Below are 20,890 nucleotides of genomic sequence, written 5' to 3' on the forward strand. Positions count from 1 at the left end.
AGCCTGTCATTAATTGAATCATCATCATCATATTACTGTAAAAGTTTTCTTTTAAGACAATATGCTATGTGGAAAAGTATTTGTATGGAAGGATGGTGCCTGGAATACACAAGTGTTACTGATTAGTATCTTTCCCACCCTCAACTCCAAATACTGTCTCTCTCTGCCTTTGGTTTCCTAGATGTGGTAGAGAAGCATATCTCTAGCCTTTGACCCTCACAGAAGTTACATTCGACTCCCTCCTGTGTGGATTTTCACACTCTACTGCCCTCTGGTAGGGTAGAGAGGTGTGTCGTGCTCTGTATTCCCTTTATTACCAGAAGGTCTGGGTTTAAGGTCACGGTCCACTGCTTACTTGCTTGGAACCTTAAACTCTCAAAAAGTCTCAGTTTTTGCAGATTTAAAATGAAAAAAAAAAGTAACTATTCAACGGAGTCTTTGTGAAGCTTAAATGAGATACCAGGTGAAACAGAAGCACAACACTTAACACGTAGGTTGTGTTCAATGGATGTTTTATTTTTAAAAAATATTGCATCCCAGTGGTCTAACACAAAGGACCCTGTCTGTGGCTGAGAGAATGCCTGGTGTGGCTGCCAGCCTGAACCTTCTCACCTAAGCCATCGCCCAGAGGGGTCCGGGGCTCAGCAGAGCACAGAGCTCCCCGCCTCTCCTCGGCACCCTTCCCACACCCTCCATCAGGTCCTGCGCAAACGAGGATCCATTGTACCGTCATGAAGAGTGGCAGCGATGCCTTCTCTTGGGTTCAGATCTGCTTTCCAGCCCGGGCATTAAAGAAGTGGGGTCACCCTTCTTTATTTACTTCTCTAATTCTCCCTTTTATTCGTCTGCCAAGAGAGCTCGTGTGGTTTTATTATACCAGCGTTCAGGAATTTCTGTGGCACTCTGACTTTGAGTTTGCTGCCTCTTTCTCTCTCTCTCTCTCTCTGTCCCTGTCTCTCTCCGTCTCTGTCTCTCATTAACTTTGGAGTCAGTCTCACCCTGTATTTACATAAAAATCTTAAGTTACACATAACAAGTGTCAAGAGCTTCACTCAACACCAAACACCAACGTTTTCAAAGTACATAACTTCCTAAGACCAAACAACTTTTTGGTCTCTTTTCAAAACAATGTTTAACGAGATATAATATTATTTGGTATGGTTCTCATTATACGACATCTTAAGTAGGACCAAAATCCCATTTTATTGAGATTTTCTGTAATAAAAAATACATAATAAAGCTGTTGCCCATCTGCCAAAAAAATAGCTCTCCAGACACAAACATAACATTACTTTTTAACATTTGATGCCTGTGCCTGACCCCATGGACTGTCTCTCCTCTTCACAGTCTATTAAAACCAATAATATGAGCAAATCTATCATTCAGGAAGACTTTCTGTGCTACATAAAAGCTCACTATGATGATACGTTATTTTGTGTAGAAACTTTGACCCTTTTGGAATATTTATCATTGCTATGCCAGAGTATGCCCATCAAAACTTTTACTGTATGCGGACCTAGCACCCATTATTGTACTCAAAAATTGCTGAATTACCTGAAACCTTGAAAACTGTGTGAAGCGATAAATTTTCAGAAAGCTTCTGACATTTTGCCACTCAAACACTACATAATTTAATGCAGAATGACATAAGTTATACCTCTTTACAAGTTGACAATTTGTATATTGGAGAATTCTATAACCTATATCTTAATCCTTGAAAAAATCAGTCTTTAAAGGGAATTGCTGGAAAACTGTAATTTAAGCAGGGAGTTAGGAGTATATACGTTTGCTACAAATTGTACAGGGTGGATATAGCTATGTTCCTATCTATGTTTAGTATGTTTGTTACTATAGGATGATTTTATATCAGGTATTGTTGACAGAAGAATGTGACACTGGTAATAGAATGTCACCAAGCTGTTGACTCTTTTAAAAAAGTCAATCAGTTATATATAGTGCTAGTGGACTTTCACAAAACTACTTTTCATACAGCATAACACTGACTAGTCATTAATTCATTATTAATAATATAACATTCCATTTTTAGGCATTTATGTATTTGTTTTATATTTAGATATTTCATATTTATTAACTTTTCCTTAAATTACTGTACTTTTATCCACAACAGTATTGTGTGACACTTTAAAACCTTAGAAAATACAGTCTGTTTCTCTGACAGATACTTATCGAGATCTACTCGGTAGCAGATACTGTATAAGGTGAATGAGATACACAAAGGATATTGGGAGAGATGCTTCACCCAGTCAGGGAGTGCTTTCCCAAGAAGTTGATACCAACCATCTGAGGGAAGAAGAGGTATTTTGCAGTGGGTGGAGAGCATTGAATGCAGACAGAGGGGACTATTTATTGAGAGGTTCTATGGTCTGGTCAGGTGCCTGCAAATGGTTCAGTAGCCTGGAGTAGAGAACAAATAAATAAAAGACCTATATACTACAGACTGTCCTGCTAGGTGCCTTAATGTATACTGTCCAGAAAGTTTACATCAATTAAGTAAGATAGGTTTATCCAGCCTCGTTTTGTAAGTAAACCTAATGTTTAACAATATTACATCATTTGGGACTTTCCTGGTGGTGCAGTGGTTAAGAATCCACCTGCCAATGCAGGGGACCTGGGTTCAATCTCTGGTCCAGGAAGATCCCACATGCTGCGGAGCAGCTAAGCCTGTGCGCCACAACTACTGAGCCCATGTGCTGCAACTACTGAAGCCCACGCACCTAGAGCCGGTGCTCTGCAACAAGAGAAGCCACCGCAATGAGAAGCCCGCGCACCACAACGAAGAGTAGCCCCCGCTCGCCACAACTAGAGAAAGCCCACGCGCAGCAACGAAGACCCAACACGGCCAAGGAAAAAAAAAAAGTGCTCAAAGAAGACAAAAGCCAATCCAGAATTCTACACTAGTGAAAACATCTGTGAAGAATGAAAGTGAAATAATTTTCAGATAAAAGAAAAAGCTAAAAAAAAAAAAAGTTATTAAAAAAAAATTACAGGGCTTCCCTGGTGCTGCGGTGGTTGAAAGTGTGCCTGCTAATGCAGGGGACACGGGTTCGAGCCCTGGTCTGGGAGGATCCCACATGCCGCGGAGCAACTAGGCCCGTGAGCCACAACTACTGAGCCTGTGCGTCTGGAGCCTGTGCTCCGCAACAAGAGAGGCCACGACAGTGAGAGGCCCGCGCACGGCGATGAAGAGTGGCCCCCGCTCGCCACAACTAGAGAAAGCCCTCGCATAGAAACGAAGACCCAACACAGCCAAAAATAAAAATAAATTAATTAATTTTTTAAAAAATTACATCATTTGTCCAAGGTTAAATCCTAGATTGAGGTTGAACCCAAATCTAACTACATCTAAAGCCTGTCCTCTTTACACTGTACTAATTTAGTTTTGTTACTATATATTGGATATTTAATAAGGGCTTTTTACAGTGATTGTTATCATACTGTCTCTAACAATACTTTTTAAACACTTACGTCTTTCTCCACCTCTCTGGTAAATTCCAACATGTATAATGAATATATACTGTCAAATAATGTTGAAAAATTCTCCTTCATGACATAGTAATATGACAGTCACTGGGTTTCCCCATGGATACTTAGCCTTCCTTAGGGATTAATTCCTAAACTATATGCTGTAGAGCACAAATGAATGTTAAGTGTTAATGGTTAATACGACAGTGATTATTATTCTAAATATTTTTAATAAATAATATATAAAATGATAAATTATATTACATTTCTCTTTATAATTATTTGGTCTAGTTACCTATTTTCTAAGTATTTTACATCAAGAAAATTAGTAAACACATTTACAAAATTTGTATCCGTTTATAAGATTAGCAGACCCACATCAGACACTCTGTATGAAATCACCTGATACATATGCATGTTGCGTGATCTGTGCTCTTGCTGAATTGTAAGTCATAAATTCGAAGATTATTTATCTTAAATTTAGAACATTCAAATATTATTATATTTTGTGCATCTGAATCCATTCTGAACATTTCATGCACCAAATTCGTCTGTGAGACCAGTTGTTACCTTAATCCAAGAGAATAGCATCATGTCTCTTGAGAACCTATAGATATTGCAACAAAGTGTTGTACATGTGCAAGTGGCCTGTGGTCATGTAAGTTTGGCAAGTACTGCTAGAGAGCATACTACCGCTTACTTAAATGATGGTGAGGAGTAGAACTGGAACAAAGCAGAACAAATAATGATTCACTCCTAAGAATTTCCCGGTACCCATTAACTGAGTAATATCAAATCTTTATTAAAGTGCTGCCATGTTGCACTGAGGAACTGTTCGTTTTCTAATTTTTATTATGCAACCATCTTTGGTATTTCAGAACATGGAAATTTTAACTTTACATGTGACTCTTGTTATAAACATATATACCATTTGATATTGTAGCTAGAAGCAGCAGACCTTTAAACAACTTGTATTTTTTTACCCCCAGCAATGCATCTCTTTGGCCTCAACTGGCAGTTACAGCAGACTGAAAATGACACATTTGAGAATGGAAAAGTGAATTCTGATACCATGCCAACGAACACTGTATCGTTACCTTCTGGTGACAATGGTAAGAGAAAGAATTATGTGTCCTGTGTTTTTCTTTTAACATCTCTTTTCCATAAATTTATTTTTACCCATGTAACGTTCAGCTTTATATGGGAGAAGGAAAAGGTTTCGGAATTACAAATATTATCTTTTAATGAGTGACTTTTATTCGTTTACTTGAAGGATTGAAAATTCACATTTTTATTATAGGAATAATACAGTGTTCTGCCTTCTGAGTCGATGGCTAGGCTTTTCTGCCTTTCCTTCCTGCGAGTGTGCATTTTGTTTTATTCTTAGTCTGTAAATAGATTATAATTCGGTGTATCCTCTCATATTACCTTGGGTGTATTGAGCTTTCTTTGTTCAGCTGGTACGTGGAGTTGGAATACTATCTTCATTTTGTTTTTAAAGCTTTTACATACAAAACACATGAAAGGATTCTCATTTATTGACCTTTCCTCTGCTTGCCCTTTCTTTAAACCTTCAAAAGTTTACACTTTGAACGAACAGACTTTCAAATCAATTGGCTCTGAGTTTAAAAATGGAATTTAAGCGGTTAGAGAATGCTGTATTTCATTTTTTCAATATAAACACCCAGAAAAATATGTACATATGTAAGTCTATTATTTTTATGTATGTGTGTGTGCTTGTATGTATGTCTTGGCATTTGGCATCCTCTGACTTTTTGCAAAATGTCAGAATACTTTATGTCTCAAAGTAACCAGATCAAGACACCTTTTTCTGTCACGTGAGCAATATATCCTTTGCCTTTAAACATTTCCCTGGCTCTTCTTCCTCGTTATTTCTTCTTATCTAGTATATTTTTGTTCTGCTTTGGCATCTATTATGTTCATCCTCTTGTGGCTAGTTTCTTTGCAAGCCTAGAAAGAAGCTATTGTATATTTATATATAGTATATTTATTTGTATTTATATATATGCTGCTATTTTACATGTACCCATTGGCTGTGACTAATGCTTTTACCATTTTTTTGTTGTTGTTCTTTGCTTTCCCAGCTTCTGTTTTATTTTAACAATAATACTTTATGACACTCCTCTTCCTTCTTGGGAAGGCTGAGAGATTTTATAAGACATTAGATTTTCATAGTAATAATAAATACCGCTACCCCACCCCTGTATGGAGTCTTTTGATACAAAGTGCTATACGTTCCAAAGAACTATTAATCTGGTGCCTGATGACAGTGACAGTGGATTTAGAGGAGTGAAGGAAAGCTTTCACCTAATTAAGACTGTTGGTGGGAAATTTCAATTAAGTGAAATATAATTACTTTAAACAACTGTTTAATTTTTTATGCACTGATAACACACACATGAACAGATCCATAACTACACAGAAATTAAGAGTATTTATTTTTGATTTATATAGATTGCAGTTTAGACTGTCTTTTAAAGTGGATTGTTCCTATGAAAATGGTCAAACAGCACTTCTTAACCACACATGTAGGGAACTCTTTTACAGACTGAAGAGACAAATGCTTACTGTAGACGTTTCGTTTATTTTGCAACATCCTAGCCTTTTATTACGATCAGAATGAAAATAAGGTGGCTAATTAGTGTCACAGTCCTTGAAATGTGTGATATTGAGAAAGCTGTGGCTTCAGAGACCCTCCCACAGCCTCGGTGCTGGTTCTTGGGATTTTCCATTTTACTGAGTTTCCCATTTATCACAAATGCTAGTTGAAACTCACTCAGATAATTTTGCAATTTACAAAGGATTGTGGGCCACAGTTTCAAAAACACAGCTCTGAAAGTCTGCTTCCCTAAGAGGGACTGAAGTCCCCGTGTGATCACAGAACGCACGGGGTGCAGTTGACAGGTGCCAGTGGAGCAACTGTATACAGTAAGTCCCCTACATACGAACGAGTTCCGTTCCAAGAGCGCGTTCGTAAGTCCAATTTGTGCTTAAGTCTAACAGCGTTAGCCTAGGTACCCAGCTTACACAGTCGGCTATATAGTACCGTACTGTAATAGGTTTCTAATACTTTTCACACAAATAATACATAAAAAACAAACACAAACTAAAGAAGACATTTTTCACCTTACAGGACAGCACCTTGGAAAGCACAGCAGTCCAGTACAACAGCTGGCACCCAGGGGCTGGCATCCAGTGAACGGGCAGGAAGAGTTACTGCCTGGAGGAGGGAGGGGGTGGGAGATGGTAGAGCTGCGGCATTGTCAGCAATAGGGGACGGAGGGCGAGCTGCAGTGTCACTCACGCCTGACGCTGATGGCACAGGTGCTGGTTGCTTGCTGGAACCGGCTGCACATCCACATCTTAGAAAGTTCGCAACATGAAGGTTCATGTGTGGGGGACGTACTGTATGCGTGTAAGTGAAGGACCATCTTCCTAGCCTCCCACATAAGGAGGAGATGACAGATGCCCCAGAATGAGTTAGATATACTGGAGAAGAACGGATCCTGCAGCCTGCCAGCCGGACGGGGGGATTCGTAGGAATTTCTCTTTATGGAAAGAAGGCTATCTCAGGGCTCAGACTTTGTCCAAAGTGTGACCTAAATAATAGTCTCACTTGTTATCTTTATTATTTTTCCAGTAGCCCGAAAAACCCTAAATTGGTAAGGAATTCTTATTTTAGTTTTTCCAAGTAAAGGTTCTGGGTATGTATCTCTGAAATGCTGATAGACCTAGAGTGCAGGGGGCAGGAGGGGACTGTGTTTGCAAGAAGGGAGGTACCTTAAAAACAATGCTTTTAAGCATCCCTGATGAACCGGCAGAGACCATGCACCATCATCTACTACTTCAGTTTTATAAACTGTGCAGAGAACCAGATCACATCATCTCTAGAAACTCTAGGAGATTATAACCCTTAAGAAATTCTTGCAATTCTGAATGAAGCTCACTGGGAGAATTAACCGTGCTAAGCATGATGGGGAGATTACTTCGTGGCTTCTAAATGCAATACTCTTCTTTATGCAGTCCTGTTTTATTCTTATTTTATAAATACAATTCTAAGGAACAGTCATGGTGCTAGCAATCATGGCGCTAAACTCCCTGCTCGCTTTTAAGTGAATACTGAACCAAAGCGTCTGAATGGTATTTAGTATTTAAAAGAAGAATTTCTATTACACGCCATGATTCTTTCCTGATTGTTCCTGAGACCTTCTTTGACTACAGATTTTAGAGATGAGATGTCAAGTGTGAGGTCTCGGGCAAAACTGATGGAAGTGGGCAACGTGAGGAAAGAGGCGAGGATGTCGTTTTTAGTTCAAACACCAGTCTCTTTCCAGAAGCTAAAATTATTCCGCTGGGTCGAGGAATTCACTTAGCCTAACGTGCTGGAGAGCATCGCGCAGCCCTGTATTCAAATCCTAGCTCTTTCATCTGTTTACTCCGTAACCTTGAGCAAGTTACTCAACATCTGTGAGCCTCAACTCCCTCCACGTAAAGAGGGAGTAACGCCTGTCTCCTGGCTGATCAGCTTCAACAGTCTGGCAGCCCTTCTGTGTTTCCCTTGCGAGCTCTCTCCCCACGCGTCTCAACGGTTCTTTCCATCTCTCCCACCATCCTCAAAGCTTCCATCCCTCAGTCCCAGCAGATGACCTTGTGTTCTATTCAGCAAAACAACCAGAAACCTTCATTTCCTGTAGACAGAGCTCCATTCCCATGTGTATCTAGATCTGTCTTCCCATCCTTTTCTTCCTGATCTTTCCAGGAGTGGTCTTGATCCCATTCTGTACTTCAGACTTTCCTCTCTCAACTGACTGGCACCTTCCAATCAACATTTGAACATTCCCAAGTCTCTCAAGTCTTAAAAAAAAAAAAATCCTTGAGTCTGCCTCCTACTCCTGCCATACCCCGTCTTTCTCTTCTCCCCGGGTAGCCAGCCTTCTGGAACACGGTGTGTATATTCGCCATGAAGTCATGTCTTCACCTCCCACTTCCTCCCGTGGCAGTGTGGCTGCTTCAGGCTCCTTCCTCATGACTGTCCCCTGCCACCATCCCTCACAGACACGGATGTCTTCCCGACTTACCAGTCGTCCTGCCAATAGCATCAGTTGATACTCTACGCTCTTTATCACATTTGAGCTCTTGGTAGCAGTTAATAGGTAACCTATCACTCCTAATGGAAATATCCTTTTCCTTAGCTCCTGTGATACCATTTCCACTTTCTTCCTGATTTTTTGGCAGTGATTTCTCAGTTCGTTTAGTTGACTCATCTTGCTCTACCCGACCCCCAAACATGGCCGTCACTCATAATATAATCTCTCTGGGTCCTCAGATCCATTCTCCTGACTTCATTTACCTTCCACGTGCTATGTGTTATGTTACATTCTTTGTGCTCCCAAATCAATAAGTGCTGCCTGGATCTCTCTGTCTTGGAGCTCCAGACATCAACTATGAAAAATCTATCCAGGTATCTTTACGGCATCCCCACTTGGGTGTCTTCCAGGCGTCTCAAACTCCATGTGTCTAAAACTGAACCCAACAACTAATTTGGTTATCTATTACTGCCTAACAAGCCACATCGAAATCCAGTGGCTTAAAAGAACAGTTTGTTATTGTCTCTCATGGTTCTGTGGATTAACTGGGCAATTTTTGTTTTTTTGCTTGGGTCGCTCATGAGATTGCTTTCAGATGTTGCTTGGTCTGCTTGAAAGCTCCACTAAACTGAAATTCAAGGTAGCCCACTCACAGGGCTAGCAGTTGACGCTGTCGACGGGAACGTCTAGACACGGCCTTCCACTTGGCTTGGGCTTCTCAGAGCACAGGTTCTGAAGAGGAGTGTCCCCAGAGGGAGCATTTCAAGAGGCCCAGACAGAAGTCACAAGGCTTCTTATGGCCTAGAGCACTGGGCACTCTGGGGTGTCACTTGCATCATATCTGCTTGGTCAAGAAAGTCAGTAAGATCAGCCCAGACTCATGAGATGGAGGATTAAACCCCACTCTTGACTGGGGGAATGGTGGGGACACGTTGCATAAGGACATGTGGGATGGGAGATGTTGTGGCCATCTTTGGAAAACACAACTGGCCCATCGTCTTTCCAAATTTGCCTTTCTGTATCAGGAAATGGCATCATCATTCACCTAGTTACCTGGGCCAGACGCTTAGGGGTCATGCCTGACTTCTCCTGCTCTCTCACCTCCCCTGTGCAATCAGTCATCAAGTCCTGTCAATTCTAACTCCAAAATATCTCCTGGATCCCGTCAACTCTCACCTAGATTATAGAAGCCACCTTCTACCGGGATATATGTCTCTAGACTTGCTCATCCATTCTTCGAAGACAGATTTGAAGTTATCAGTACCCTACTTGACACCCTTCAGTGATCTAGATTCTGGTCAAATGCCTTTAGATGACTTAACAAGGTTCTCCACAATCTGGCTGTTCGTCACACCATACTGTAGCATAGAAACAATAGAGCAGAGAGTGAAAGGCTATAGGGTCTTGAGCCAAACCACCTGGTTTCACATCCTACAGTAGTTCTGACCATTATTAATGCCTTTGATACTTGGGACAAGTTACTGTATAGCATCTTTGTGCTTCAGCTTTCTCATCAATTAGAATGGTCTTGAATAGTCAATGTAAATACTTAAAATGGTGTACAGTACATAGTAAATGCTTGAAAAATGTTAGTGGTTATCACCATTACTATTTAATATGTGTCTTCTTTGCTAGAGTGTAAGGCACACTATTTTTCCACCTCTCTGTTCAAAGCTGTCAGCACAGTTACAGGCATGTAATGGATGCTCAGTAAGTATTGTCCAAGGAGTGAATGAAAATAGGATGACTGAATGCTATAAAGTATATAAAGGGCCCGACACAGTGCCTTGCATTTACTGTACACAAAGCAGATGTTGGTACAGCAGAGCGGTTAAGGATTAAAGCTGTGCACTTGTTGGGTGGCTTTAAGCGAATTACCTTCTTTAACCTCCTGTTTCTTCATAGGGCAGCAGTGAGGTTAAAATCATTTAATGCGTGTAGGGGGCCAAGCAGTGATTGGAACAGGATAAGTAGGTTATACATGTCAGTAACTATTACTTCACTCTTTTTCTTTGCAGTTCAAGGTTACGTACTTGTATTTGTAGCAAAATTCTTAAGAATGTAGATCCTTAAATCAGCATCAAAATATCCTCTAAAGCAATATTAGAAATACCGATCATTAGTTATTTATATTTTTAGTTATTTGGATCTTATGAAGAAATCTATTCCTTAATCCTCCTTTGAATGCATAGAATTCATTCATTCTGCATTTATTTATCGAGCATATAATATTGTGTGCCATGCACAGAGCACGGTTCTGAGAACACAGCAGTGAGAAAAGAAGACAGTCCCATTTGTTGTTCGCAGAGTGTGTGCATTACGAGGCAAGACAGGATTCAAGCAGGCAGTTCCAATGAATTAGAAGATGCCCAATAAGGAAAAGTAGAGGATACCATGGCAGGACATTCCACACTAGCTTTATTGGAAAGGGGCAATAAGACAAATGCTAAAATGTAGCATAGGATAATTTGGGATAATATAAGACAAAATGCAGGCCATAAATTTTGGTCAGTGTAACTCTAGCAAATGACTTCTCCAATCAAAAAAAAAAAAAAAAAAGGAAAGAAAAGAAAGAAAGAAAAATTTATTTTAAAACTTCCCGTTTTAAAATAAATAAATCATGGGATATAATGTACAGCATGGTGACCATAGTTAAGAAAACTTATCGTATATTTGAAAGCTGTGAGAGAGTAGATCTTAGAAGTTCTCATCACACATGAAAAAAACAGTAACTATGTATGGTAGAGTTATCGTGGTGATCATTTCACAATATATGCAAATAACGAGTCATTATGTTGTACGTCTGAAACTAATATAATGTTGTATGTCAATTAAATCTCAACAACAACAAAAAACCTCCTTTTGTGTGAGTACAGATTGAAAAACTGCATATGCGTGATAAACAAAATAATTCAAATTGCTTTTTAATTTTTCATTGTTATTCAGCATGTATGACTTTTCTCAAATACTAGCCAATTTCAGATAATTAGATTTTATAGCAAGTTAAAGATTGCCTGTGAATTGAAGAAATAGAGCTAACAGGGCTGCAAGAGCATTGAGTTTTATTCAGTGTGGTATATAGTATTTTTGTTGGTGCGTTGTATACTAGTTCCTTAATTAGGTGCTCTATTGATTTTGTCCATTAAACTATGTTTGCAAGGTAGTGTTTTAATTCGCTTAGCTTCTGATGTAACACTCTGTATCCACAATGTTAAGTTACGGCATGTGGTTGTTTATAAAAAGATATGTTCTCTCAGAGCTCTCAAAGTCAGGGTATGAATCCAAGGTTAGGCCATCGAATTGGAGGGTGGGCTATTGATTGTCTATAAATGCCCAACCTCGCTTCCTGACGTCTTAATTATTAGTGCCTCTGTGGGACTTAAAATGATATTATCATTTACCTTCCTCAGCAGTTGAGTTAGACTTTCACAGTTGGATTTATTTTCTGCCTTCCCATTTTAATCATTATAGGCTGGTTTACTCACAGGATGTGCAGGCAGCAAATTCGTGAGATCTGTGACCAAAAGATGCAGTATTTTTTAACTTGGGGTTGTTTTCTGATATCACAAAATAACTTTCAAACATACCAAACCTCCTAATTACCGGTATGATTTTAAATACTACTCTGTTTTGTCCTTATAAAATCTAGGGTTGGTAAACTATTAATCATAAAGTATCTCAGAGTACAGAGTCCTTTTTTTAAGACATTATCTGAAACATGCCACTTTACTGATGTGTTTTTTATATAAACTGGGTGTCACATAAGAAGGAGAGGAATAACAATAGCTTTTTGTGGTACTCAGTCTCTTTATGTTTTCACACTCTGACAACTGTATTTTAAGACATTAAGACTGTTGTGACACATACTTAACTGATGAAAGGAAAACTCACGGTTAGTTGGTGAAAAGACGGCTAGTGGCTCCCACATTGAGGCACAACAGGACAAGTTGAAAAAAAAAATCTTCAAGATGATACTTCATTGTGTTTGACGACGTGGTACATCTCACTCTTACTGTGAAGGCTTTAATTGGTTTGATTCCTAGCCCACATGCTTTGAGTTTAGAATAACTACAGGGCACTCTGTTGCCCTATTTTTTCCTCCATCTTTCCTCCTTTTTCTCTTAGTAAAACCTACAGACAACCTTAGTGTTTCCTATGATCATTCCCAGGTTCAGACTCTGGGGGCTTAAGGATGGAGTGATCTCAGTAAGGGAGGATGGAGAGCACTAAAACTGGCCCTCCTTTTATTTCCTCTGAAGCCAAAGTTTTCTGGAATTCAGGACATGATGAAAGACATCTGTTTCCACGCTTTTATCTAGGAGGACAGATGAGCTTCAGAAGAAGAGGTTGTCCAAGTATTTACAAGTTTATCAAATGGTGTCAGTGGCTCGCTGACTTCCAGGTGTGTTTACAGTCAATAAAGAGCGTTTGAAAATGCTAACAGGAATGGCCACGCTTGACTTGGCCAAATGAGAGGAGGGCCGTGACCTGAAAAGCAACAGCGCGGAATTTAAAAAGACAAAGCCCCTTCACAAAACTCTAGTCTCCTGACATTCAAATAGAGGCTTTTAGCAGGAGTGTTGTACTGATATTAGCTGCCAGTTCTGTGGATTTAAGCGGAGAAAAATCTGTGATGTCCTTATATCTCTACATCACTGATTATAATGACAGGATCAGGTCAGCATCTACCTTTTAGAAAAGACACATTCTGAGACTTTAATTCAAAATAAATCCATTCTAAATAGTGTAATAATTCGAAGCAAAAGACATTGATAGGCACTTAAAAATGAGATTCACATTTCATAGGAAAGGCTAGAATAGATCAGTGATCTTCAGTGATCTTCAAACTCCTTTGTTCTTGTGCCTCTAAGACAAAATATGTATACAAATTTAAATTGAATTTTAACACAGATGTAGAGAACAAACGTATGGACACCAAGGGGGGAAAGTGGCAGGGGGGGTGGTGATGGAATGAATTGGGAGACTGGGATTGACATGTAGACACTAATATGTATAAAATGGATAACTAATAAGAACCTGCTGTATAAAAAAATCAAATAAAATTCCAAAACATAAATAAATAAATAAATTGAATTTTATTTCCTGCAACCATAATACTCTTAAGTGTTTTTAAAAATCCATTTTATTCTGTACTGAATTTTGTTTACAATTATTAGTTGTACCTATTTGGATGAAATCAACCTAATTATGATATAAATATATTGAGCATTTTGATAATTATTAAATATAAAAAGTGAAAATGTTAAAAATACCTCTGAATGAGATGAATCGGGACTTGTTCACATGGTTCCTGTATTCACTGAGGAATATGACTTATTACAAGAGCAAAGCAAGGTTCAGTATCAGTTCTGTTCCTGCTAGCCTTTGTTAGAAGTATAAACATAAGAAATCTTGCTACAAAATAAGCAGAAGGGAATGGAGGAATTTTTTTAGAAGGATGCCGTTCAATTATTTGAAATCCTTATTAGTCATACGTTAAAAATCACATTGTGATCTATTTCCAAAAAAGTATATTTAGTGGTCTACAAGCTGTCAACTTCATCACATTTCTTCTTCAGTTTTATTGACAGCAAAGAATTAGCAACTACCTGCTTTCAAAAAGATTCGTTATGCAGTTTTCGAATCAATAGGATTTCTCAATTTCCGTGGAGAATACCAGAAAAGGCTTCACCAAGGCTTAGCAAAATACATACTGCCAATTATATCTCTTATTCTTTTACTTCGTGGCACTTTATCTGATATATGCAGAATGGACTGGAAAATGGAACTATTGTTCATTTTCATTTACCTTTGTTGTAATCTCTCTTGAATGCTTTTATCATATTATACACTTTCAATATCTCTATTTAGTTAGCTCACTAATTTATGAGGAATACCCACTATATAATTTACTGGCAGAGCTAGTTCCCATTAAAATCACACTTATTTTCTGTCAAAAAAATCTGACTTGTTTTTTCAGTTCAAATAGATTAATAAGCGTTTTGTCACAACTGTCTCAGCTCCGAATTCCTATGCTAGGCAGGCAGTAGAGAGATGAACAAAGACCAAATCCTTGCCAGGAGTTTGACCATTGGATTAAGTAAGGCACCATTGCCTTTAACATTTCTTACTTTATAGACGTGCTCTTTGCAATCATGAAACTCTTCTGCAGATGAAAAGCATTCATGGACAATGGTTGGGTGGGTGATGGGGGCATGAAACAGTAAGGTTCTCCCTCCCTTTTGATATATTGGATTTTAAAACGAGCCAACAGTCTGAAATACTCCATTTCTCAACTTCACCGTGTAATACGTGAAATACGTGTAAGACAGGAAAAACACTAAAGCCCTACGGTGGGTTTATGGTGTCTTGATTAAAGGAGGTTGATCAACAAAAAATACTTTCAGTTTTGCCTGTTTGACACACTGGAAACTTTATGTTCTAAGACAGTGTATGAAAGAAAGAGTCTGGATGTGTGAGAGGTGTGCCTGTCTGCTGTAAAGAAGTCTACATGTGGAAGTTGTTGAGGTTCTAGAAGTTAATTCCCATAAAATACTCTACCCCTCTTTCCTCGTTGGAAAGTCCGCATGTTTCCCAGGGGTATGACTACTCTTGTTTGAAGACTCCTTGACTAAGTGACCTCCAAGGGCACTTAAACTCTGAGATGCTGGGAAGCTTCTTCATTACAGGTACACAGGAAAACTATGATCACAGCTACTGCTGCCCCATTCACGCACATCCACTCAATCTTGGTTATTTTGTCTTACAAATGAAAGAACCTTCTTTCTGAAAAAGAGCCACCTGTTAAATTAGCTATGGGACTAATTGGATGAGTAGCTACACTTATTGACCCAACAGTGGGTACACATATCGTTTCAGTGAGAAAGATTTTAACACCTCAAAATAGAATATGGAGAAAGCAACAAAGCAAAACCTGAAACCCTAGAAGTCAGAACTTGATTACTATTTCCAAAGCTAACGCTCTTGGGCAAAGATGATGTTTCGGAAAAACAGCTCCGGGATTAGCACCACTTAATGCTTACCAGCTCTCAAAGTATGTATATACTGTTAAACCTACTAAAAACCATTTATACCAGCAGTAGGTAGGATCAAGACCAGAGAGGAGATTAAGTCACATAAGCTTCAGAAAATAACAATAGAACTTGTTAATAACAGTAAAGTATAATATTAGCCTTAGAAATGTGTGAACGTAATGAATGAGTCCAAATATGAATGATCTCATGTTTAAATATGATTATGTTTACTAACAGATGTTAGTGGGAAAAAACACTACTCCTCTATTGGGTATTTTTTAAATAGCACCATGTGGAAGTCAACCAAAAGACAAACACTTATTGGGAATTTATAATAAATTATAACACAAAGAATATTTTGTTGTAGTATCCGTGGCACACAAAACTGGCCATTACTTCCTAAAAAATTATGTCCTAAAATTGAAAGCTACGCAGATTCTCTGGTATCTTTCAGTGAGCTAACATACCTGATTTTATATGGAATAGACAGACAAATTTAAAACCCAGTAATTTGAAATAAATAAATATATATATATATATATATATATTTTTTTTTTTTTTTTTTTTTTTTGCGGTATGCGGGCCTCTCACTGTTGTGGCCTCTCCCGTTGCGGAAGCACAGGCTCCGATATATATATATATATATATTTTTTTTTTTTTTTTTTTTTTTTTTGGCATCACGCGGGCCTCTCACTGTTGTGGCCTCTCCCGTTGCGGAGCACAGGCTCCAGATGCGCAGGCTCCACGGCATGTGGGATCTTCCCGGACCGGGGCACGGACCCATGTCCCTTGCATCGGCAGGCGGGCCCTCAACCACTGCGCCACCAGGGAAGCCCCGGAAATAAATATTTTTTAATAAAAAGCAAAGATTATACGGATGACTCTGTAAAACACATAGTTCTGGAACTGTGCAGACCTCGATTTGCATCCTGACTCAGCCCTCACTTTAGGCATGTAATTTACTTCTTTGAGCCTTAATTTCCTCATCTCAAAATAATATCGACCTCATACAGCTGTTTTGGAATTTAAAACAGGTGGTATAGATGAAACTACCTGGCATGTTGTAGGTTCTCACTAAAGGTTAATTCCATTTCTCTTTTCGCCCCTCCTTAATCTTTTTGGTAAAATCTAATTTATGAGAAATTTAGGTTCTTGTGCAAAAGCTTCCAAAATGAAAAGTAGAAATTGATCTCAGGTATTTAAAAATTCCTGTTAATAAAGAAAGATATTTGCTTAGATAGCAAGCAAAAGTAATCTCTGGGTATAGGGTTATACTTTTTATCTTTTATTTATATATTCTAATTTTGCTAAAATGAATATTTATTAATATCATAAGATACGTATTTTAAATTTCAATGAATGATGCATGATTTATAGTCTGTGAGTTGATCCATGAAAAATTACAATGATTACTATAACCCAATTTTGGACTTTTATTTTCAAGAGCATTTTATATTAGTAAATTAGTTCAACAAAGATAGACCTGGTAGGTAAAGGACTGTTAACTGCCGTGATTATAGACATCAGGAAAAAAGAAAGGAAGTGAAACTGTAAATAATGACTTTTTCTTAAGCTTTCTAGTACAGCCCCCTCCTGCCTCCTACCTAGGTTATTGCAACTGTATCCTAACTCATCTCTCCACTTCTGGGCTTCCCACACTACTGCACTTTAATGTCCTTGAGACAGTGATTTCGTGTCACCTTTTGCCTGACCAGAACCTTTAATGGGTCTCTGTTTAGCTGCAGCTGTCCTCTGCACCTGATGGTCATATGTCATTGCAGGATGCAGTAGTCCAGATAGAAAAGGGTCCCAACACTTACTAACAACACACTCTCCCTCAAACTTCACACTTATCCATAAATGTGATTTGTTGTGAATTACTCTAGACCCTAACGGCCATGACCTGGATATCTACCATAAACATCTGTTCCTTACTAATCTTTTTTTTTTCGGCTGCGTTGGGTCTTGGTTGCTGCGCGCGGGCTTTCTCTAGTTGCGGCGAGCGGGGGCTACTCTTCGTTGCGGTGCGCGGGCTTCTCACTGCTGTGGCTGCTCTTGTTGCGGAGCACGGGCTCCAGGCGCGTGGGCTTCAGTAGCTGTGGCGCATGGACTTAGCTGCTCCACGGCACGTGGGATCTTCCCGGACCAGGGCTCGAACCCGTGTCGCCTGCATTGACAGGCGGATTCTTAACCACTGCGCCACCAGGGAAGCCCTCTTACTAATCTTGAATTCTGTTTATCCTGATGACACGCACGCGCGCACACACACGCGCACACACACACACAACATATTAACAAATAAGTGCCTTTGTAGCATTGAAGTATAATTAACCCACATTAAATCTATTTCAAGTACCTATTTTTAAAACATGCCATAAATTATATGCATAGTAACACAATGCGTATATATATTTATGTATATACATATATACCTACCTTCAAGAAAAGGGGTGGGATAATGCTCTTTGACAGAGTTGAAAATACAAAAATTCAGGAACATGAATTATAAAGACCAAATTCTTTAACCTGGTATTCAGGGGCCTCCACCATCTGATATCATTTTTCCTTTTCCAATCTTATCTTTCATTACTTCCATGACAAGCCCATTAATGTCTTCCATTCATTTAATACCTACTGAGAGCCAAGTGCTTTATATCGAATACCTCATGTAATCCTTGTAGTAGCCCTGTGATTGCATTATTACCGGCCCCATCTTACAGATGAGGTTTAGAATCAGAAGTTTAGTATATACCTTCAGGTCACACAGCTAGTTATTGACAGAGTCGGGATTCGAACCCAGGTTTACCTGACTCCTGCCTTTCTTAACTTCTTTTCTAGCCAAATGGGTGTCTCTGCTCACCGTCACCCTAACACACGTTCAGTTCCATTGCCATGTTTTTAATTAGGATATATTCACCCCAACTCAGAAACCTTAGCCTACTTGTCCTACAAAGTTCAGCTCAGAACTTACCCCTTCTGTGAAGTCTTTCCACCTCCAGCCTTCAGTGATATCACTTTGCTCTGACCTTTAACCATGTGTTGCTTTAGATGGTCATTTAATTTATTAGTTTTTAGGTGTTGTCTTCCCAACCAGGTAACTAGTTGCTTGATGGCAGTGGCCATCAAAGCCAGACTAATCTCGAAGATTCTATTCTCTAATTTATATTTCTTCTTGATACCCACAATTCTGTGTCCCTAGTAAACACTCAAAAATGAACTCAATGTTAAATTAATAATTCTTCATCGATAGAAGACTCTCCTCTGTCATTAAAATAAAATAGTTCACAACTCTCCAACTTGAAATGAAGTCATCTAAATTTTGAATTCACAACTTATCCGGTGTTGTATAATATTTTATAACACTATGTAATATCTGAATTAATATTCACATCAGTGTTCTTAAAAAGACAAATTCAATAGTAAGTCAGCTTCGTGACTTTCAAAAAGATGGACTTGATAGAGGATAATCTGCGCACTTCCATTCCCTTCCTTTGCGTTCAGGGACCCTTTCCATGGAATAAGACACAATGTGGTTTTGTGTCCATTTAAGGCAAATTGTAAAACCTTCTCTATCACTGACCCCCTCAGAATGAGGAAGAACCTTAATGAAGAGGGAAGGAGGCGGAGACCTACCAAAAAAGAGGATTCTTGGATCTGTTTCCTAAAACTGGGAAGGAGATGGTCTCTAAGAGGGGTCAGAGATTCAGGGAGTGGAGACTATTTGTTCTCAACACGTTGAAAGTCATTGAGAGGGCTAATACACGTGCACGGAAGGCTGAAGGTGACGTTGAGGTACAGATCAAAAGAAAGAGGAAAAGTTGTGGCAGCCTACATTAAAAACTTCGTGAGAATTTAAACTTACCCCTCCTCCTTCCCTTCCCCTCATAATGTGCCCCCTGCCCCTTCTCAACCGCCCTTCAGGCATCTGAATTTTCATTCATTCTACTATATAGTTTGGAGGGAACTACTTGAATCTGTGCCATTGACTGTTTTTGTTGTTTGCTTAAGGATTGATTTGGAAATCTCCATAATCCATTCTGCCTTAATTTACACTTTGCAGGGTTATGGTACGTTTAGAATGACCGGTAAATACCAGACTTAATCTCTCCCAAGAAATAACAACACATAAAATTTGTAAGATAATTATGTTTCAAGCGATCAAGAAAGACTGTAGGTGTGAAAACAGTTGCAGTAATAGGCACACCTTGGGAGGAAGTAAAGGGATTAATATCTTAAAGGGTGTGCTTTAAATCTTAAAGGATGTGCTCAGTCAGAGTTGGTTGAACAATATCTAACAAAGAAAAACCTTTTAAAGGGAAAATTAGAAATAAATAAGAGCATTTCATTTATCAGAAGAAAATGAAATTTCTGAGCATTTAAGTAAAAAGAATTTTTTGAAAGTCAGAAAGCTGTTTTGTTTTTTGGCTTTGTTTCTTTTTAATTTTTTGTTCTTTTTCAATGGCTCTCTTACATTCAGGAAAATTGGGTGGATTTGCACAAGAAAATAACACCATAGATTCCGGAGAACTTGATATTGGCCGAAGAGCAATTCAAGAGGTTCCTCCCGGGATCTTCTGGAGATCACAGCTCTTTATTGATCAGCCACAGTTTCTTAAATTCAATATCTCTCTTCAGAAAGATGCATTGATTGGAGTATATGGCCGAAAAGGCTTACCACCTTCCCATACTCAGGTAGGCTCTGTTACCAATAAAATGAAAACTGCTGGTTTACATTTTTAAAGTCATTCTCTTTCTTACGTTCAGCTGTTTAACTGTTTGACCACTTTTGTGTTGATCTTTTACAGTGAAAAGAATTTTGAATATAGGTGACACTTATCTTGAGATTTTTGAATTAGTAGGAAGAACAGCATTTTCTTCCTGACTGGCTTTAATCATTATTGATTGATTAAAATGTACAGAATTTGTGAGTAACCTGAGAACACTGAACATCATCTGAGTACGCAGGAAGACACCATAGATTTTCCAAGTGTTTTAGAAAGATTCTGTGATCATTTCCAGAGATCATACTCCTTTCAAGTAATAGATGCATGACATTTTCATCTCAAACATGTATTCATTCTGTTGAAAATATATTATATACTTTTTACTTTATGTCAGATTTACTCTTTGTAAAGAAATTATGGGAACATACACAGAAATATGATGATATAAACTTTATCAACTCAAGCCATGATTCCTAGTCTACATATGATGAACACTGAAATACAGAGATAAAAGAGCTTTCATAGGTCACCAAGGATGATC

The 20,890-nt window shown here is 38.7% G+C and overlaps 1 protein-coding gene across 8 annotated transcripts in view; it reads left to right on the top strand.

Annotated features, from left to right (window-relative positions):
• TENM3 (teneurin transmembrane protein 3) overlaps positions 1 to 20,890 on the top strand; it is a 450,345-nt gene that overhangs the window by 312,429 nt on the left and 117,026 nt on the right. For all 8 annotated transcript variants that reach the window (XM_055081142.1, XM_028481606.1, XM_055081143.1 and 5 more), the window contains 2 exons: positions 4,473 to 4,595; positions 20,103 to 20,317. In XM_055081142.1, the coding sequence (XP_054937117.1) occupies positions 4,473 to 4,595; positions 20,103 to 20,317 (338 nt within the window). The remainder of the gene's footprint in view (positions 1 to 4,472; positions 4,596 to 20,102; positions 20,318 to 20,890) is intronic.

Source organism: Physeter macrocephalus, chromosome 20, assembly GCF_002837175.3.
Source record: "Physeter macrocephalus isolate SW-GA chromosome 20, ASM283717v5, whole genome shotgun sequence".
NCBI classification, from domain to species: Eukaryota; Metazoa; Chordata; class Mammalia; order Artiodactyla; family Physeteridae; genus Physeter; species Physeter macrocephalus.